Consider the following 18,032-nt stretch of genomic DNA (forward strand, 5'->3'; position numbering starts at 1 on the left):
TTAATTATTTAGTCAAAATGGTAAGATTTCTTACCTGAAAAAATAATAGAGAACCAATATTTTTAATTAAAAAAATTAGTTAATATTAACTTAAATACAAGATAAAATACAAGAAAAAAATATTACTTAACTAACATCGTTTTTAAGCAAACAGATGTACAAGGATAATGATTTAATATTTACCCATTAGTTTAAAATAATTTGTTTTTGTTTAATTTGTTTATGGTCTTAAACAACAGCGAAAAACGATTTATCAAAATCGAATCTGAAACTTACAATTTGGTTTAACCGTTTTAAACTGTGGTTTATACAACCGTTACTAATTACAATAGGCAACAATTTTTTATTTTGAGATATAAAGAAAAAAACTAGTTGTCTTTGTTTACATAATAGACAACAGTATAGCAACATTCAGTGAATGGTTTTTACTGTGGTCCATTTCACTTGAAAGAAAGTAGTATTGTGGTGGGAAGAATGGAAGAAAGAAATCTAAAAGGAAAAGAGATAATAGTGATTGTCTCACCTTAAGTAAGGTTGTCTACAAGATGCATTTCATGCAGCATGCATTCTTCAACAATCCTCTGTAAAAACTTGTACTAGAAATTCTAGTTGACGGATTTAATATAGATCAATAAGTAGAGTTTTGAGGTGAATTTAATGGAATTTCATCCTCTTAACTAACTTCTTTTATTGAATTACAAAAAGTAGAAAAAACTGAATTGAAAATACAAGATGAAAAATTGTAGAGTTCTATCAACTCTTCTAGTTTTTAGGCATAACAAGTCATTTGGCCTCTATTTATGTTTGTAGAAATGTTTGGTCTGTCTCTTATGCTTTGTCTCTTTCATTATGTAGTGTTGCCTTCTAATTTGGATAATTCACTCCCATATTCTATTATTCTTATCAATGAGCATACAACTTGTTCATTCCCTACCCATAGCTCTTTGTCTCATTTTTTATTTCTAGAATAATTAAAAGGTAAAGAGAAAGATTCTCATTCCTAATGATTGACTCATTTGTTGTTTCTCTTTTATATTCTATTTATTTTTCAATATTAATTTTCTCAGGGTATTTAACAATACCTATTCCTTGAAGAGCCACCTTGTCCTCAAGGTGGAAAGAAGGGAACACTTTTTGAATTTCAGCAACTCCTATAAATTTTTGAATTCTAGTAAATCTTCAAGTTGTGCTGCTACATTGATGCGAACTTGGAGGACTTCTTTTGGTTTGCGGTTGGAAGTGTTTATGGCTAGATATTTGGATTAATGCATTTTTTTTTACAGAGAAACATGGAAAATTGGATAATTCTAGTTGTTTCGGACAATTTCAACCGATATGTAACTTCCCAACACATTATAATATCTCAAAAGACCCATAAAATCGAAGTCGATTTGCTTTAAAAAAGATATCAATTAACTCCTATGAAATGGTTTTATTAGATTCAACCAATTGTCTTGATAGTGAAATATTGTTGAAACATAAGAATCCATGTTCTGCAATTTTTTGTAATGTAGAATGAGTCAATCATTCACTTTGCTATCTTATTGAGAAAAAATAGTGATATTGTTCTTTCATTGATCAAGAATTTTAATTTTTGAGAAGTATTATAGCCATCTAATAAGAAGGGTTTCAATTTTTTTTAAATGAACAATTCGAAAACCTATAGTAATTTTGATTGACTCTTTTGACAAGTGCTTGCATCCTATATGGCTCACATTAAGAGCTGGTGATCAAAATTTTTAGAGAATAAGATAAATATAATCAAATAAGAACCGTTGCATCTATATTTCTTTCATGCAACCATCAATTTATTTGTGCACCAACAATGAGGGGCTAAGGAATCATTCATCGGAACTACTAAGCAGCTATCTTAAATAGCAAACAGGAGAAATAAAAATCTACTTAGAATGCTCATCTGTTGGCTCCAATTAAGCCAGAACGTAATATTTTTTCTTTTCTGTTTTGTAATGTGTATGTTACAACAAAAATTCCCTTGGAAGTGGTAAACATAAAGTAAGAAAAAAGAATATATTAATGTTCTTCGTCCAAAACTAATGAAAGAATAGATTTGAATACCCACTATGCTCAGCAATAACCTATACCTCTCAAAGAAATTAAGGAAATGTGGAAAACGTATAACTATAGACCATAGTTATTTATGCACATCAATTTTTAGTCATTTGGATCCATTTCTTCGTCTTGATCCCAGATTTGACTCTGATTAGTTTTACCCTCACTTTTGTCAGATTCATCAACAAAGTCATTACTTTCATAATCTGGCTCATCATCTTCAGATTTGGTGCCTTCTTTCAGTACAGAACCTGCCATATTTGCGCGCTGCATCCACTTGGGACACTGGTCTTCATCTCCATAGAGATACCGACCGTTCTGACCTCTAACGTGATTTACAATCTTGGAAGAAGCTATTCTACAAGAGCATTCCGGAAGTGGATGGGAAAGGAACACTGCCGGTTTTGACAGGAGAGATTGCCTTACGAGTCCTTCTTCGGCTAAACTTCTGTTTAGATGTTCTTGCACTAAAATTGTCCAATTATGTTTGGGATGGTACATATTTTCCCGAGTTATGTTGAAAAGTTCTGCAACTACTTTCCTGTAAAATACCGAACAAAGTACTGTCACAATAAATGCAAATTTAGGAGATACACAACTGCAGCAGAATCCACCAGACTCTTTACCTAAGGACTAAGATGCAGATATGCAGGAAAACACTCAAGGAATCAAGTGACGCAGTAAAGGATGAACATTCAAATTGCACGTATATTCAAATGAGGGTATACCATAAAATTTTGTAATGATTTTTATTATTTTAATTAATGCATGGAACAAGTTCAAGAATCTTCAAAAGGAACAGGAAAGTACCAGAGACATGCAGATGTGTTGCTCATGGATGTCTTAAATAGGACATAAGATTTTAAGTTTTCCATAGATAAAAAATATNNCCTTCCCTCGCCTGGCCCTGGCCCAGAAAGCAACAGATCCTCCAACTATGTCATGTTATGCATGCTATTCAACTAGTGACCTAGAAAATTTGGTTCCTTTGAAAAATCAGGAGGTTTAATTCTTTTGATGAAACTGCCATATGTCCTGTACAAATATCAACCAATTGATTTCAACTGCAAGGTGCACTTTACCTGTCTGGTCGGTATGTTCTTGAAGCAGCAGTCTCATAAAGTCGATGTCCCATGACCAGGCTTGAAAAATCTGGCCATCCACTAGCATCATTGTTAAATCCAGGAAAGAAGGCATCTGCCTCTAAAGAAACAATGTAATCTAGTGCATCCCAAAGTAACCTATGCGCTCTCATCCTCAGATCCAAGGGTGAAGGATCAGGCTCTATTGGCGTCTCAGTGATCCAGGCATACCAACCTTCTTTTTCATGTTGATAAATTGGTCTATCTGGAGGGGGAGGAAGAGGCCTAGGACGAGGACCAGCCCTCTTCCATTCATCTGTAAGTACTTTCTGACTTTTTGCAGGAGGTGCTCGATATGACTTTGGAATAAGAGATGTTTCCGGTCCAAACAACTCAGACAACTCTCTTTCACTACACAAAGAAGTGTGATCCACAGTATTGGTAAACATGGCTCGCAAAGGAATTAAAACGCGTTGACCTCCAAATGTTTCAGAGCCGGCAACGTAGATAATTGTTTTGGCAGGATAACCCATTACTCGAAGGAGAATGCCAACCTGCAAAAGTCAAAATAATAACAACCTCCCAGGAGTAAAATTTTGAAATTTCAAAATACAATCCATCTTTGTGCACATAATTGGAAGCAATGCTCTCAAATGCCACATTACTCATGCAACATAGATAATTGTAAAATTGGTCAACCTAGTAGACGCTGAGATTCCCTCAAATGGGAGTCCTCAGTCTAAAGTAGATCCTAAAGATCATGGCATTTTATTCTGCACAACAAACTATACTCTGAAACTGTACTGGAAGGTTCTCACACTTGATAAAGTCAAATATACTTCTTAACACTGAAACAAAGAAATTGAATCCAAACCAAAGTTTCTGGAACAAACATACCTCTTCAGGCATGAGGGGGCATAGACCTTTATCTCTTTGCAAGTGTGAATTGACATTCAATTCACCTTTAAGAATTTTGTCCTTTATCATTTGAGCCCTTCGGTGCTGAATAAGTTCAGTGTGGACATCCTAACAAAACAAAAAAGTTCCTTCTTGAGAGAGGGAAAAAAATGTAACCCAATACTAGAAGGAATTTATAAGAAAAATGAACCCCTAAAAGATATATGCACTGTGGAACCGAAACTACAGCTCTATCAAACCTGAAAAAGTTCTCCACAACCATTGTAGGCCAATGTATCTCTCAGTAAGCCAGGATGATATACTAAGAAGGGTTGCCCATATGCTCTTAGCCTTAAAATAAAGAAGAAATCTCTTATACATCAACAGTAGGAAACCTTAATTACTCATGGGCATAGCATGATCGCCACAGGGAAAAAAATGAAACAGCACACTAGAATTAAAAAAGCCTACAATTTTTTAGACAGATTTCATTCTCATTTTCTTTAGACAATAGAGTTGCATGCAATCACATATTTTAAATTTCAAAATCAAATAAAGTTGGCAGTGACAAAAACATGGGAGTAATCTAGGTTACAATAAAGCAAACCTAGACTAATTCGTCTAACCGCAAGGTATTCATACTTGTGAACCATCCGACGGCCAAGCCTTTGAATTTCAGGACGAAATTCAAGGGCATGAAAAGCAACCCTGCATCGTAGCCTCTGAATATTTTCCATGCCAGGAGGGAGAATAGACTGCAAAAATGTATATCATTCTCAAGTTAACTCTAGCAACTTGGACAAACATACAAATGCAAAACAAAAGAAGTAAGTGTGGGTACCTAGGATGCTTTAAGCTCAACAAAAATAGAACAACACATGATTCTTTGGCAATGAAGGTTTTCAGCAAAGGTAAAATACTAAAAAAACTACATCCCCTCTACTGCACATATATTAACTTGTTACAACTTCTTTAGTTTGCATAAGAGTGATGCTAAAGTATATGTATTTAAGTCCATGACAGGTATAGAAGTCAGCAATAAGCACAAGAAACAAAATGATGCCCAACAAGATTCTACTCTTAAGTACTACATACAGCAATCAAAGATGAAATAATCTACTGACTATATATATAGCACTAATAACCACAAGTAAAAGAAGACAAAGATGTCCTAAAGTATAACAAGCACAGAATCCACAAGACCACAACAATGGCTTTAATTAACAATTTCAGAATAATGCAATATGTAATACCTGCAGAGCCCCACCATTTGTAATAATTAATCCGATAACCTTTGATTGCTTTAGCTTTGGTAAAATTTGATCCAGGTAAAAGTCTGGAGAAGCAGAACTTGTAGTCTTAAATGAAGGAATTTCATTTTTTCTTCTCCTTTCCATCAGACCTTCTGGAAGGGTCCTTGCAATGTTTACATCATTTTTGAGATAGGCTATGAACTGATCAACATTGTAGATATAGGAAAAGCTATTGAACTTAGAGCTGAAAAAAATAGTAAGAAAACATAAATTGTGTATATGAATATATTATTAAGAAAATATTAATATATAAATCCCAACAGCACCGTAATGAATGCAGATACTTAGCCACATATACCTAATTCCTTTTGAGCGAGTACTTTCTTGAATTTCAGGAATTATGAGAGTTGCATTTAAAAACCTAGCAACAGCAACCAGATCACAAATCTACAAAACCAAGAAAAATGTTAACTTGCTTACCAAAAATAATACTAAATGTTAAATACATTTTGGTGGATCATACCGATGATCTTATATTTGCAAAACCACCAAAGACTTTTGCATAGATGAAACGATTGCTCTGGTCCTTTGGAGCTGTAAAGAAAAGAAACAGAAACTTGATGGGGAAGATATAGCAGGATGAATATGACAAAAAAAAAATGATCAGCTTTAACATTGTGAAAGGCTGAGAGTAACATAGTTCTCTGTTAAATTTGTCAAAGATATAAAATACAAAACAATATTAGCCTAGTTTTGTGGTTTCTTACAAAACCTTAAAAATATAATCAATTTTGTAGTCAAATCAAGATTATGCTGCGCTCATTAATTTCAGATCGAGCTACAAACTAAGAAGTATAAATGAAGAATGTTCCAAAATAAATTATAATCAAGACCTTAAGTTGGATGTTAGTCATCTCCAAGATTGCATTCCCATAGGCCATGATCAATTTAATATGGAGTGCCTTTGCAAGGCATATATTATTTCATTTCTTTAATCAATAAGGGAAAACAAAAATAGAGCAGAAGGATGAAAAATAAAATATTTTATGTTTCAACATAGCTTTATGTCATAATCTCTCAACTGCAAGTCTAAAAATTGTTCCTTCCCATGTCTACATATTAAGAAGATAAGAAATAGCCGCAAAATTCTTACCAGAGTAATTGCTTCTAGCATTCGCATAAGGCTGCAATGCTTCCAATGACTGTATGGAACCCCATAGCTTCTTATTCTTTATAACCTACAATATTTAAACCAGAGTCAAGAATTACACAAAAAAAGCACAAAACACAAAACACAAGTACACAACCATAAGCATCCACTCGAAACATATATACATAAGAACTCACCTGTCCTCCCGAGGTCGGAACAAAATTCTCTGGAAGGCTAGGCATTGCTTTATACTGCACTATGTTAACTGCCCAAAACTTCGCTAGCGACAGATGAATGATGATGGATGCCAGAGATAAGGTAATCACAGAAAGAACAACCCATTTTATCTTAGTTATAAATGCCATCTTGGCCTAGTGACTCTACATCACCAATCTCATACCAAATGACTTCAAACTTAGCAGCAACATCTACAGAAAAACATTAAATATGAATTGGGTCATCAAACAAGTACACAAGAACATATTTAATGATAGAGAAGACGAGCACTAAATCCAATAAAGAATGCTTTTTGCATCTTTGTTCTTCGACCCGGTGACCAAATTCCTCATCAATTCCATTGTTCCAATTCCATCCTTAAGATATCAGACTTTTCATAGTGCTAATAATACCAATAAAAATGCAATGTGTACATGGCAAATGACAAAAATAAATTTCGGCTGTAAATTGAAAGTTGAAACTAACACCAAATTGGCGAAAAGGTTGGATGAATTCACAAAGGAGAACTAAGTAACGAACCAAACTAGCGGAAACCAGGTACAGAACCAAACATAAAAAGTACGGGTAAGTGGTGGAAGACGAATGGAATTACACAGAAAAGGCACAAAACTTGGTATGGCGGTGAGGCAATGCAGAAGAAGGCGTACCAGAAATTGGTTTCAGATTAGTGTGTGTTGAATTTGAATGATTCACTGGTCTTTGATGGGTTAAGAGTAATACAAATAAGCAAGCTATGCTTTGAGGGCATCTCAGCTGGACGAAGAATCAAAAGTCAATTCACGGGAGTAAATGCAACTGGGTAAATGAAACATTGACAACCACTGTCGATTCTTCAAAATCAACGGCAAGAATTTCGATGGAGTCGAAAATATCAAGCTCACAGACGAAACCGAGGTTCACTTCACCTCAAAAACCCTAACTGAAAAGCAGGTAATCTAAAAAATTGAGAGGAAGAAGCAAAATGGAAAACAACGAAGAAGGTATGCTTGGATGAAGAGCATACCAGAAATGGAGAAGGTCCTGAGCACCCATTCGAACCTTAGCAAAGGGCAGAAGCAGAAGCTGATGCTGTAGCTGGAACACAAGGTCCTTTCGAAATCTATAGAGAAGGAAGTCAGAAGAGAGAGCCTAGAGCATAGTTGACAGAACCGTACCGGTGATCAAACCGGTCAAGTTACTAGATCATTGGGTCACTGGTTCAACCGGTGGATCACTACTTGAACTAGTTGACTCGGTTCCACGTAAATAAAATATATAAAATAGTCATAAACTTAAAATTAAAATTTGAAATACATATTATCACTAACATTTTAACAACAAACGTCTCAATTTCTAAAAATAACTAATTTGAGCCTTGTTTTTAACATTTCCCATAAAAGACAATTATGACTAGAACTTTCAATAGCATATGATCATAAGTCCTTCGTGCACAGAATATGAACTAATTCTGCCAAATTATTATTTGTCAAAGTCGTCCGCTGCAAATAAAGGGGATAGAAGAAAGCAATAGAGTTTCAAAAGTTTGAACCTTTAGACGAAAAGCTTAGAACCTGAGAAGTGCCAAATACTTATAGTTTAAACCCCTGCAAACAAAACCATGCCACCACAGATTATGCAACAGAATAAACATGAGCAGAACAATATAAATTCACATAACCTATCCACTACAGCTCAATTCACAGAACCAATCCACTATCCAACAATATAAATTCACAGAATAATATAAAAAACAGCACCAACAATATAAAAACAGCACCTCAATTCACCATAATGATATTAAAACAGAAACAAATCAACCCTAAACACCAAAAATCAGAAAGAACAAAAAGGCATCAATCAACCACTACACTACATATATTACACTGTAAAAACAAAATTGGAATGATCTGCCAAGAATCGACAAATTATAATCAACAACAATCAAGATCAACTGAATCAGTTAATCCAACATCAGTTAATCAATTAATCAGTTAAAAAGATTATAATCCAGCAACTGAATAACTTAAAAAAATTAAAAAGCTTACCTGATGATGTGAAGGCAGAACGCGGGCAGAGAAGAGAGAGAGCAAGCACGGCGAAGCAGAGAGCGGCGAGGGGGAGGCAGCAGCGCCGGCGAGCCGCGTCGGATGAAGACGCGACGACGACGATGAGAGACGTACACGAACAACGAGAGGCAGTGAAGGCGCAGGAGCTGGCTGACGCAGGGAAGGCGCAGGGACGACGCGACGCGGACGGAGGCGTCAGATGTGGACTGAGGTACAGACGACGCGACAGCAGTGAAGGAGCAGGAGCTGGCAAACGTAGCGGATTCGGCAACGAGACGGCCACCGTGCGGTGTCGGCGACAGCGGCTCTGCGAGAGTGAGAAGGTTGTGGCGCCGCGCCGGCCGGGTCAATTTATGGATTACGGATTTGGGCTTACACACCTTGGCCCAAACAATTGTAAAGTTGACAAAACAAATCGAAAAATAGTCGGACAAAAAACAATCGAAAAATAGTTTTTCAAATTATAATACAGGAAAAAATTTCAGGTATGTCATGTATTTTTTTGGAATTATCTTCTGATCCTTAAAGAATCTGGGTATTTTTTGAATTGTAAAAAAATTTGGGACTCTATTGAAATTTTGTAATTGAGCATTATTTCGGTTATTCAGCCCTCATACTAAGAATTTTTTTTTTTGTATTGCTTCCTGTTCGATCTTGTTCCTCAATATTACCCGTTTTTTCTCCTTCTCTTATCTCACCATAACTCTTTCCGTTGAAAATTTGCATCAAAATTTGCATCTCATTATAACGGTTGAATTTGCTGTGTTAAAAAAAATATAATAAAGATTAGTTAGATATCAGTGGTAGTAGTTGTTAAGATTTAGTGGCTAAGTTTGTTAGAAGAATTCTTGATTCTTGGTGCTTTGACTGAGTCCCTACCTTAACTAGTATATATTTCAGTACGTAAAATCATGCATAATTTAATTCTTTAATCAATTGTGAATGAATTTTCTATCGGTTACTTTTCATCAAATTCTCTCTTCTATATTTTCTTTAGCCCTTACTCATTGCTCACCTTCCTCACGTTTAGCTACTTGCTCGCTACTGTTGGTGAGTGCACAAGAGAGACGATCCATTAAACATAACATACCCTTCCACTATGCCTCCATCGCTGGCCTCATCCCCATCCACTCTGCCCTCGACTTCCTCCTCAATTGCGTCCTAACTATCTCACCACCCTCCTCTCTGCCTACGTCCGCCGCCACATTGTCTACCTTAACTCCAAAGGTCCTGCTACTTTAACACCGGCGCGGCATCATTCATAGATCACAAGCGGTGGCGTGGTAGCGACTACACTACCAAGATCGAGCAGTGGATGGAGCTTCATGATGCGGATCTATGAGGTTGGATCTTTCCTGCGATGATCCAATACTAAAATGAGATGCAAAGGATATAAGAATAACAGGGTCTACTGTCAATATCTAAATGACGGGGATCATTTAGCAATTTAAAAATTTTAATTTGACCTTTTGGTTAGTTATTAATATAAATTAATAAAATTGTACCAAGAATAAATAACAACTACAAATAAAATATTCCACCATGATTTTAAAGAACCCATTTGTATTTTCTCCACCATAGACAATTCCTATTAAAGAAAACATAAAGTTTAGATTTACTGGCAAGAGTACCCGTACAAATTACACGGGATTAAAAGGACTCAGAATGAAAAGAAAACCTATTATTTAGCAAATTTAAAACATAGATTGTCAAGCATCCATAAAAAGAAAAAAGAAAATAAAAACATATCCAATACAATGGAAAACATAAACAAAAATATCTGTTTCTACATATTAATAGATAAATAGCCATTTTTAAGTATAAATTAAGATTTCTTGATCTCCAACTGTATGTACCGGTCTCGTATGGAGACTAATCTCAGGATAAGCTTGTCCCTCCTCTTTAACTTCTACAATAAAATATATATATATTAATAACCAATTTAATATTAATAACGATAATTATCATTATTATTCAATAATAATAATAATAATAATAATAATAATAATAATAATAATAATAATAATAATAATAATAATAATAATCTATCCTTTTATTAAAATACTCATCTAATTGAATTAATATAAATATTTAATGAAAATTAAGGATAGATTTTTTGGCTTGAAAAATAATACAATCGAATATTTTTGAAGATTTTAAAGTTGTGAGTATATATTCTTCCTATATTAATATACACATGCATGTTACCTCATTTTTTCCATAAATGGAAAATAACATTTACCCGTTAAATTTGTTAGTTGCTCAACCGATTCATCTTATTTATTGTGATTGAGATTGATATATAATCATAAAGATTTTTTTTCCTCCATTAATTTCAGTAAAAAAATCCATGACATAAAATAAAATAAAATAAAGTCAGTATCTGGGCAATTTACGCAAATAAAATGATTGAGGAAAACGTTTACGCAAATACAACATTGGCAATTTCCAGACGCAAATGCAACAAATACAACTATATATAATCCGCTACACCCTGCAGCGGAATTTAATTGCACGTAATCTGCTACAGGGTCTCGCGGATTACGTGGAGAGCGAGGTAACTCATAAACCGCTACACCCTGTAGCGGTTTATGACCAAATTGCGTTTATGCATAATCCGCTACAATTTATTACAGTAAATTAATTATATCAACTAATTGATTTGATTAGGTATTTAAATATCACACGATTTATTATAATTTATAAATCAAATAATTGTAAATAAAAAATTAAAATTGTATTAATGAATTTAATATTAAAGTTAATTTGGCTTTTTATTATTTAGAGTATTTTTCAATCAATAATTTTATACTCTTTACTTTTTTTTTTCAGTTTCATTTTGAATTTTAATTTAGTACTCAAAGGTAGTGAAATTCCATTGATACTGAAATAAAGTTATATAAGGGTCCATAGGGTGGAATAAATAAAATAATGTGATACCTACATTGCAACATCCAAATGAAATAACTTAGGATCTAAAATGTTTATCTTTCTCTTTCTCGCCATTTTACAATATTACAATTAGCATTTAATGAATAATACATAATGATAATAATTTAGAAAAATAAAATAAAGTCCAGTAATTTATCTTTCGACTGCACACGTGTGTAGAATAACTTTTAAGGAGTCATGTATAGTAAATACGGTCGATGATTGTAAAACCGTATACTAACATTGATATAATATTATTTCAGGTATATGTTTTGCAGGCATCAAAGAAAAGTGTTGAGTTATTTTTTAGTAGATTTAAATTATTTATTGTTTATTAGCGAATTTTGTGCATTAGAATTCTCTAATAATTTATTATTTATTTTGAGCTAATTTTGATATGTTCTTACTTGACAGTAAAACATATAAAAATTTGTTGGTGGGTCTAAGTATTATTAAGTTGTTTATGATCACATTGAGTATATATGTTTGATTTATTGAAAAAAGTAGATTATTAAAACCAATTAATAACTATTTTAGAGTTAATATATTTAACACTAGATTAAGAAAAAATAAATAATACATAACATGTTATATTTTTATTAATCAAATTATTATAATTTAACTTAATCTTAACAAAATAATTTAAAATTATAATTTCAATCTTATCACGTGCATGGCACGGGTTAATACACTTGTATATAATATTTATGAATATATAATATTTAAGGGTTCGGGAGGGGTTTTTCACATAAGCAATAATAAATACAAAGTCAATATTTCATAAGTTTGTTAAAGAAAGAACTGACTTCATTAAAGTTATTTTACCAATTGACTTGTGCTGAGGTCTGAATTTGTCATGGTCTTCTCATAGTAAGGGGATCGAGGATATCTACTGTAGGACACATAGACATTTCAGTCACCATAATAAAATATATGTCTATTCACCACGATGCTAAAACAGAACTTAGGAAAAAAAACGTATGTACCATTACCGATTGTCATGAAATCTAAATAATGTTGTCAAATCTAAGGGACTTTATACTGAGTAATTTACCTGTTGGAACCACTTGTATCTGCATACATCGTCATTCAACTGTTTGATCCTTCAAATATCTTTATCAATATTGTAGAAAAAATCCAATATTTTATCCATTATAAAAAAAAAGATTGTTTTACAATGATTAAATAAATAACAACAGCAAATATTAACAAAATCGGGAATAAACAATCAGGTCCAAAGAAAAAATAGAATGAAATCACTAGAAGTGTGAAAAAAGAAAATCATGGAAGATGGCACGAATTGCGAAACGTTGGAGATCACAAATATGATTTACATCCATTAAATATAATATTTTCTTTCCTAACAAATTGCCAATTAGAAAACTTGTCATTTCAATAAAAGAGTATTATCCAATTCAAGTAAGTAATTCAAGTGATTAAATCCTTTGTAAAATGATTAATTATTCAGCAACTCAAGTAACTAATTCGAGCAGCTAAATATTTTTTAAACTGATTTAAACACAAACAAATCCTACACTTTTTTGCATTTAGAAAATGCACACAAATCGATTAAATCAAAAATGATGCATACATATTCTATGCAGTTCAAGTAACTATATAAATTTTAAAATTTAAATTGATTTTAACACAAATAAATTCTAGAATTTCTTCATTTGAATCAATAGTGCAATGAGATTAAAGGTAATTAAGTTGTCATTCCATCAATCAATCAATCAATATTATTTTGAAAATAAATGACAAAGAAAACATTTGCCACAGAAAAGAAAACATAAAAATTGACCTGATATAATATACGAAAATGCCAATTCATAGCATAAACTTAATCCTTTAAACAACTAACTCAATATTAACTCATCATCATTAGAGGAAATGGCAGCACTTTGCATATAATCCATTGAAAACTTAGTTCCTCCTTCTCCTCCTTCTAAATCTTCCTAAAAAAAATAAATTAAAAGTACATATAAGTTTACTGGATGCAACAACAAATAAACAGCAAAAATAGAGATTTTGAGTAATAAGAAGTTAAAGAAAACATTAACAACTCAAATGATGTTTGTTATGTTAAGAAACACAATCTTAGCTTCAATTTCATCATAATAATGTCCTAAACATAAAAAAAATGATTTTAATTTCTGAATCTCAGGTAAAAAAAATATAGCTAATTATTAATTAAAAGAAAATAAATAGTTAGACTAACATAAGCAAACATTATACACTGACTTATCACAATTTAATTATTATTATTATTATTATTATTATTATTATTATTATTATTATTATTATTATTATTATTATTATTATTATTATTATTATTATTATTATTATTATTATTATTATTATTATTATTATTGGTTTGAAACTAAGTTTTATAAAACACACATGAATACACGAAATATAAGATTATGTTATAAATAATTAAAATAGAACTTAAACATATGATAATACTTGAAGCTAATAAATTTTGTGTTAGACTGCTAGCATCTCGATCAACACCTACATCATCCGATATTTAAAATAAATCAAAAGAACATTCAAATAAAGATGAAATAAGATAATAGTAAAAAAAATTATAAAAAACAAGAAACGTAAAAAAGAAAACCCATATATAAAAAAATTCATAGTATCCATAGTAACAATAACAAATATGATAGGTGAAAAGGAATGAAGATCTACAATATTTAACCAATAGGAAAAAAGAAAAATAACCTATAGTATTTGTGGATGTAGTGTTAGGTAATGAGCCAACAACATTTCCTACAAAATATCACAAACAACAATGAGCACGGCACAATACATACCATATGTAACATATAGAACAAAGAATCTTCAAGATAACACTTGAGTATTTTTTTTTTTTTTTTGAAAGGATACCAAGAAATCACTTCAACAAACAAAACTATACACATATATATAAACACACACATATATAAATATCTATAAATTAAAGCTACAATAGGAATGAGAGGAAAAAATGTAAAACCTAAATATTTAATATTAATATGAGGCTAATCTAACAAAAATATGTAGAAAAGGTGACTCACCAACCATAGTATCTAAGCTAGACCTAATAACACAATATATCTAATACATAGCTAGCTAAAAGAACAACATATAACTCATAATTCCTTGTTTGACACTAGCAGTAATCTTACATGTTTATCTTTTAATATTGACAAAATTATTATTATTATTATTATTATTTATTATTATTATTATTATTATTATTATTATTATTATTATTAATTGAAAGAAAAGAAATTAAAGAATTTTGTTGAAAAAAATTAATTGAATCTAAAAATATTTTTTCTATTCAGTATCTCTATGTTTCAAAGTAAATAATAGATCATTGGCTTAGTGATTAGATAGATGCAATTTATAGCTAGAATCTAAAACAACCCAAAAGAAGGGAAAGTCACAAGCTGTCCCAACTTTCTACACCAAAAAAATTGATTTGACATATATAGCACCTAGTAATAATATATAAAAAACAAATTATAATTGGAAATAACAACTGCCCCTCTCAATCACATCAGTCATCATATCAATCATCACAACAAACAACAAAGACCTATAAAAAGCAGTCAACACATCATCCATGATGTAGGGTGAGAAAAAAATAAAATAAATAAGTTATCCCACTTTTTAACTAATATTTTATCTAACAAAAACTATTTTTTAAAATTAAATAACAAGAGAGATGTATTTTAAAATTTCAAAGAGAATAAATTTAAAAATTTTAATATCTCTATTAAATAAACCACAAAGTTCTCATTTTGATATTATTGTGACATTTTCCAGCTATTTTCATCTCATGAATGAATGAAGAGAAAAGAGTTACATGGACTCCAACTCATTTTTTCCTTTTTTTTATTTTCTTCCCTAAACCAAACAGTAAGAAATTTTATTTTTCACCCATTCTCTCTTGTTACACTTTCTTTTACCACATATTCCTCCAAAGCAAACAATCTGTAAAAATAATGAGTAAAATAAATTAAAAAAGAATAAAAATATTAAATTAAATTTATATTGAGAGAGAAAACACATTGAGTCACCAGGTAGTCCTACCTCAATTGAAAAAAAGAGATGATTCAACAAATCTAATACTATTATAGAGTGATAAATTACCCTACAACCGATCCACACCAAACTGAATCCTTTTACCTCATAATAGACCTCTCACACATAGACTATTAACTTCTACCAAATCCATATAAAAAAAGTACACAAGTCGATATAGGTATATAGAGTTATTGCATAGGAAACAACACACTAAATTGAACCTAAGAAATAGATTCTACACTTATTTAAAAAGTAATTTTACATATATAAGAGTTAAAAAACAAAAAAAATGAGATCTTATTGAGAATACCAAATATCTTTCTCAATCACATCAATCATGATATCTAAGATGAGAGACCTATAAAAAATAAACAAACACATCACTCAGCATGGAAAATAAAAAAAAAAGACAAAATAAAATAAGTATAAACTGCTATACTTTGGGAAAACCATTTTGTTGAAAAATTGGAACACATTATAAACAAATTAAATCTCATAAAGCAGTAAACCATAATCATATGAGCATATTAAAAAGAAGAGAAAAAAATTATACAAAATAAGCAAAGAGACAAGAAAAATCCTCTGACGTTGCAGTATCTGAATAAATTTTTCATTCATGTATTAGAACAAAGAGTAATATTAGACCCACTAACCACAAGAAAAAAAACACACTATTAGTATACGAAGCAACAGTTTAAACCATTAGAAAAAAATTAAAATCAACATACAATTAATCACACTGACTGTGAAAATAAAAAATAACATGCACCTTCGAACTTGTATAACATTCAAATCAAGAACATATCTAGAATTAGCACTAAAAGAAAACTCAGTTCTTCACATATTCACTTAAATCAAGAGCATATATAAAATTAGCACAATTACACAGTAGCATATTTAAAGTAAAATTCAACCAAGATGACACATAGACAATTTTTTTCAACCACGGGAAATAGTCGAGACAAGAAAAAAAACAATCACAAGAAAAGCAAGACAAAAACCACAATCACAAAAAAATCCGAAAATCGAAAAAAGGCATGAACTTCATACTAATAGTAACACCAAAAAACACGAATAAGAAAATCAATTGAAATTAAAATACAAACAAAATGTGAAAACTCCAACAATCATCAAGACACAATGTGTTTGAATAGTGAGCAAGAATAACACAAGATTCTTTCATTGTATCAAAGTTTGAACAGTTTTCCTAAAAATAGATATGAAGAAAAATTATTTAACTTAACTTTGTGCTAGAAGGAATTTTTCTCGGAACCCAGCAGCTAATCGGTGTCCACCCAATACTTAGCCACCAATAGAGATTTTGCCGACCCATTGGAGATGAAGTTGCTCAGTAAGCTATGTAAGCAATACACAACTTCTGTAACCAACAACTGTAAATATCAGTTTTCTACCCAAAAATATCAGTAATCTACCCAAAATTATCAAATAACACATGGAAAACACGTCACCTTCACCATTGGAGACAGTACTACCATCGCAACGATTTCGACCAAAGCAGATGACAGAGACATGAGAGAAAGTACAACAGCCAAAAATCTAAAGATCAAAAAAGACATAAGCTTGATGCTTAAAGTAACACCAAAAACCACAAATAACAACATAATCACAGGCAACTTTCGATAGTTTACTAATACTATTATCAGTATTAGTATCACCCCGCCGAATAAAATATATACAGATATCTGAATTAAAAAATAAATACTACAAAACACAGAAAGAACACTCACAAATCCATAGAGAATCACGGGAAAGAAGATTTTAATTTATCTTTTCACAAATAAAAGATTTACAATTTTTTTGCTAACACATCACAGTTACAAAAAGGTAAATTAATATTTATTTGAAACAAAATCAGAGAACACATGGGAAACACATCACCTTCACCATTGGAGACATCACTACAACCACGACAATTTGGACCAAAGCAGATGACAAAGACATGAGAGAAAGTAACACAGCCAAAAGGGGAATTCTCTGAGAAGGTGAGCAAAGTTGTAGGCAGTGCAGCGAATCTCTTCGTCTACGAGACAGCTCAGTCACAACCACAGACAAAGACACCAAAATATATACATTAGCATAACCATACTATACGTGATAATAGTGGCAGGCTAACAACATTGACCTTCATATGCTTTTTCTTATCCTATCCCTGCTCAACCTCCCAATTTACCAATCAAAATAATAAAGGATACAAAATAGTTAACTGATATAAAATAATAAATAATAAAAATAGACTGACAAAAATTCAAAGGAGATAAAATAAACA

At 31.6% G+C, this 18,032-nt stretch overlaps 1 protein-coding gene across 8 annotated transcripts; it reads right to left on the reverse strand.

Annotated features, from left to right (window-relative positions):
* On the reverse strand, nucleotides 1,892-9,081 carry LOC107622724 (uncharacterized protein At1g04910). Of its 8 annotated transcripts, none has more exons than XM_016324729.2 (14): nucleotides 8,714-8,868; nucleotides 8,218-8,272; nucleotides 7,693-7,788; nucleotides 7,337-7,442; nucleotides 6,650-6,880; nucleotides 6,456-6,540; nucleotides 5,826-5,896; nucleotides 5,661-5,749; nucleotides 5,303-5,546; nucleotides 4,692-4,804; nucleotides 4,310-4,400; nucleotides 4,050-4,178; nucleotides 3,153-3,706; nucleotides 1,892-2,611 (listed from the first exon to the last, which is right to left on the reverse strand). In XM_016324729.2, exons 5-14 carry the CDS (start codon nucleotides 6,815-6,817, stop codon nucleotides 2,173-2,175), a joined length of 1,983 nt encoding a protein of 660 aa, XP_016180215.1. In that variant the 5' UTR covers nucleotides 6,818-6,880; nucleotides 7,337-7,442; nucleotides 7,693-7,788; nucleotides 8,218-8,272; nucleotides 8,714-8,868; the 3' UTR covers nucleotides 1,892-2,172. The 8 variants fall into 8 exon arrangements, with proteins under 8 accessions (XP_016180215.1, XP_016180213.1, XP_016180217.1 ...); XM_016324727.2 differs by having other exon boundaries at nucleotides 7,337-7,608; XM_016324731.2 differs by lacking the exon at nucleotides 7,337-7,442.

The sequence above is a fragment of the Arachis ipaensis genome, chromosome B10 (assembly GCF_000816755.2).
Source record: "Arachis ipaensis cultivar K30076 chromosome B10, Araip1.1, whole genome shotgun sequence".
NCBI classification, from domain to species: Eukaryota; Viridiplantae; Streptophyta; class Magnoliopsida; order Fabales; family Fabaceae; genus Arachis; species Arachis ipaensis.

Bases quoted from the DNA above. Each gene is read 5' to 3' on its own strand.
- LOC107622724 (XM_016324732.2), bottom strand. From the start codon at position 6,817: ATGGCATTTATAACTAAGATAAAATGGGTTGTTCTTTCTGTGATTACC. The intron at 6,541-6,649 runs GTGAGTTCTTAT...TAAATATTGTAG, and splicing joins TTCCGACCTCGGGAGGACAG to GTTATAAAGAATAAGAAGCT. The intron at 2,612-3,152 runs GTAAAGTGCACC...GGTATTTTACAG, and splicing joins AGAACATACCGACCAGACAG to GAAAGTAGTTGCAGAACTTT.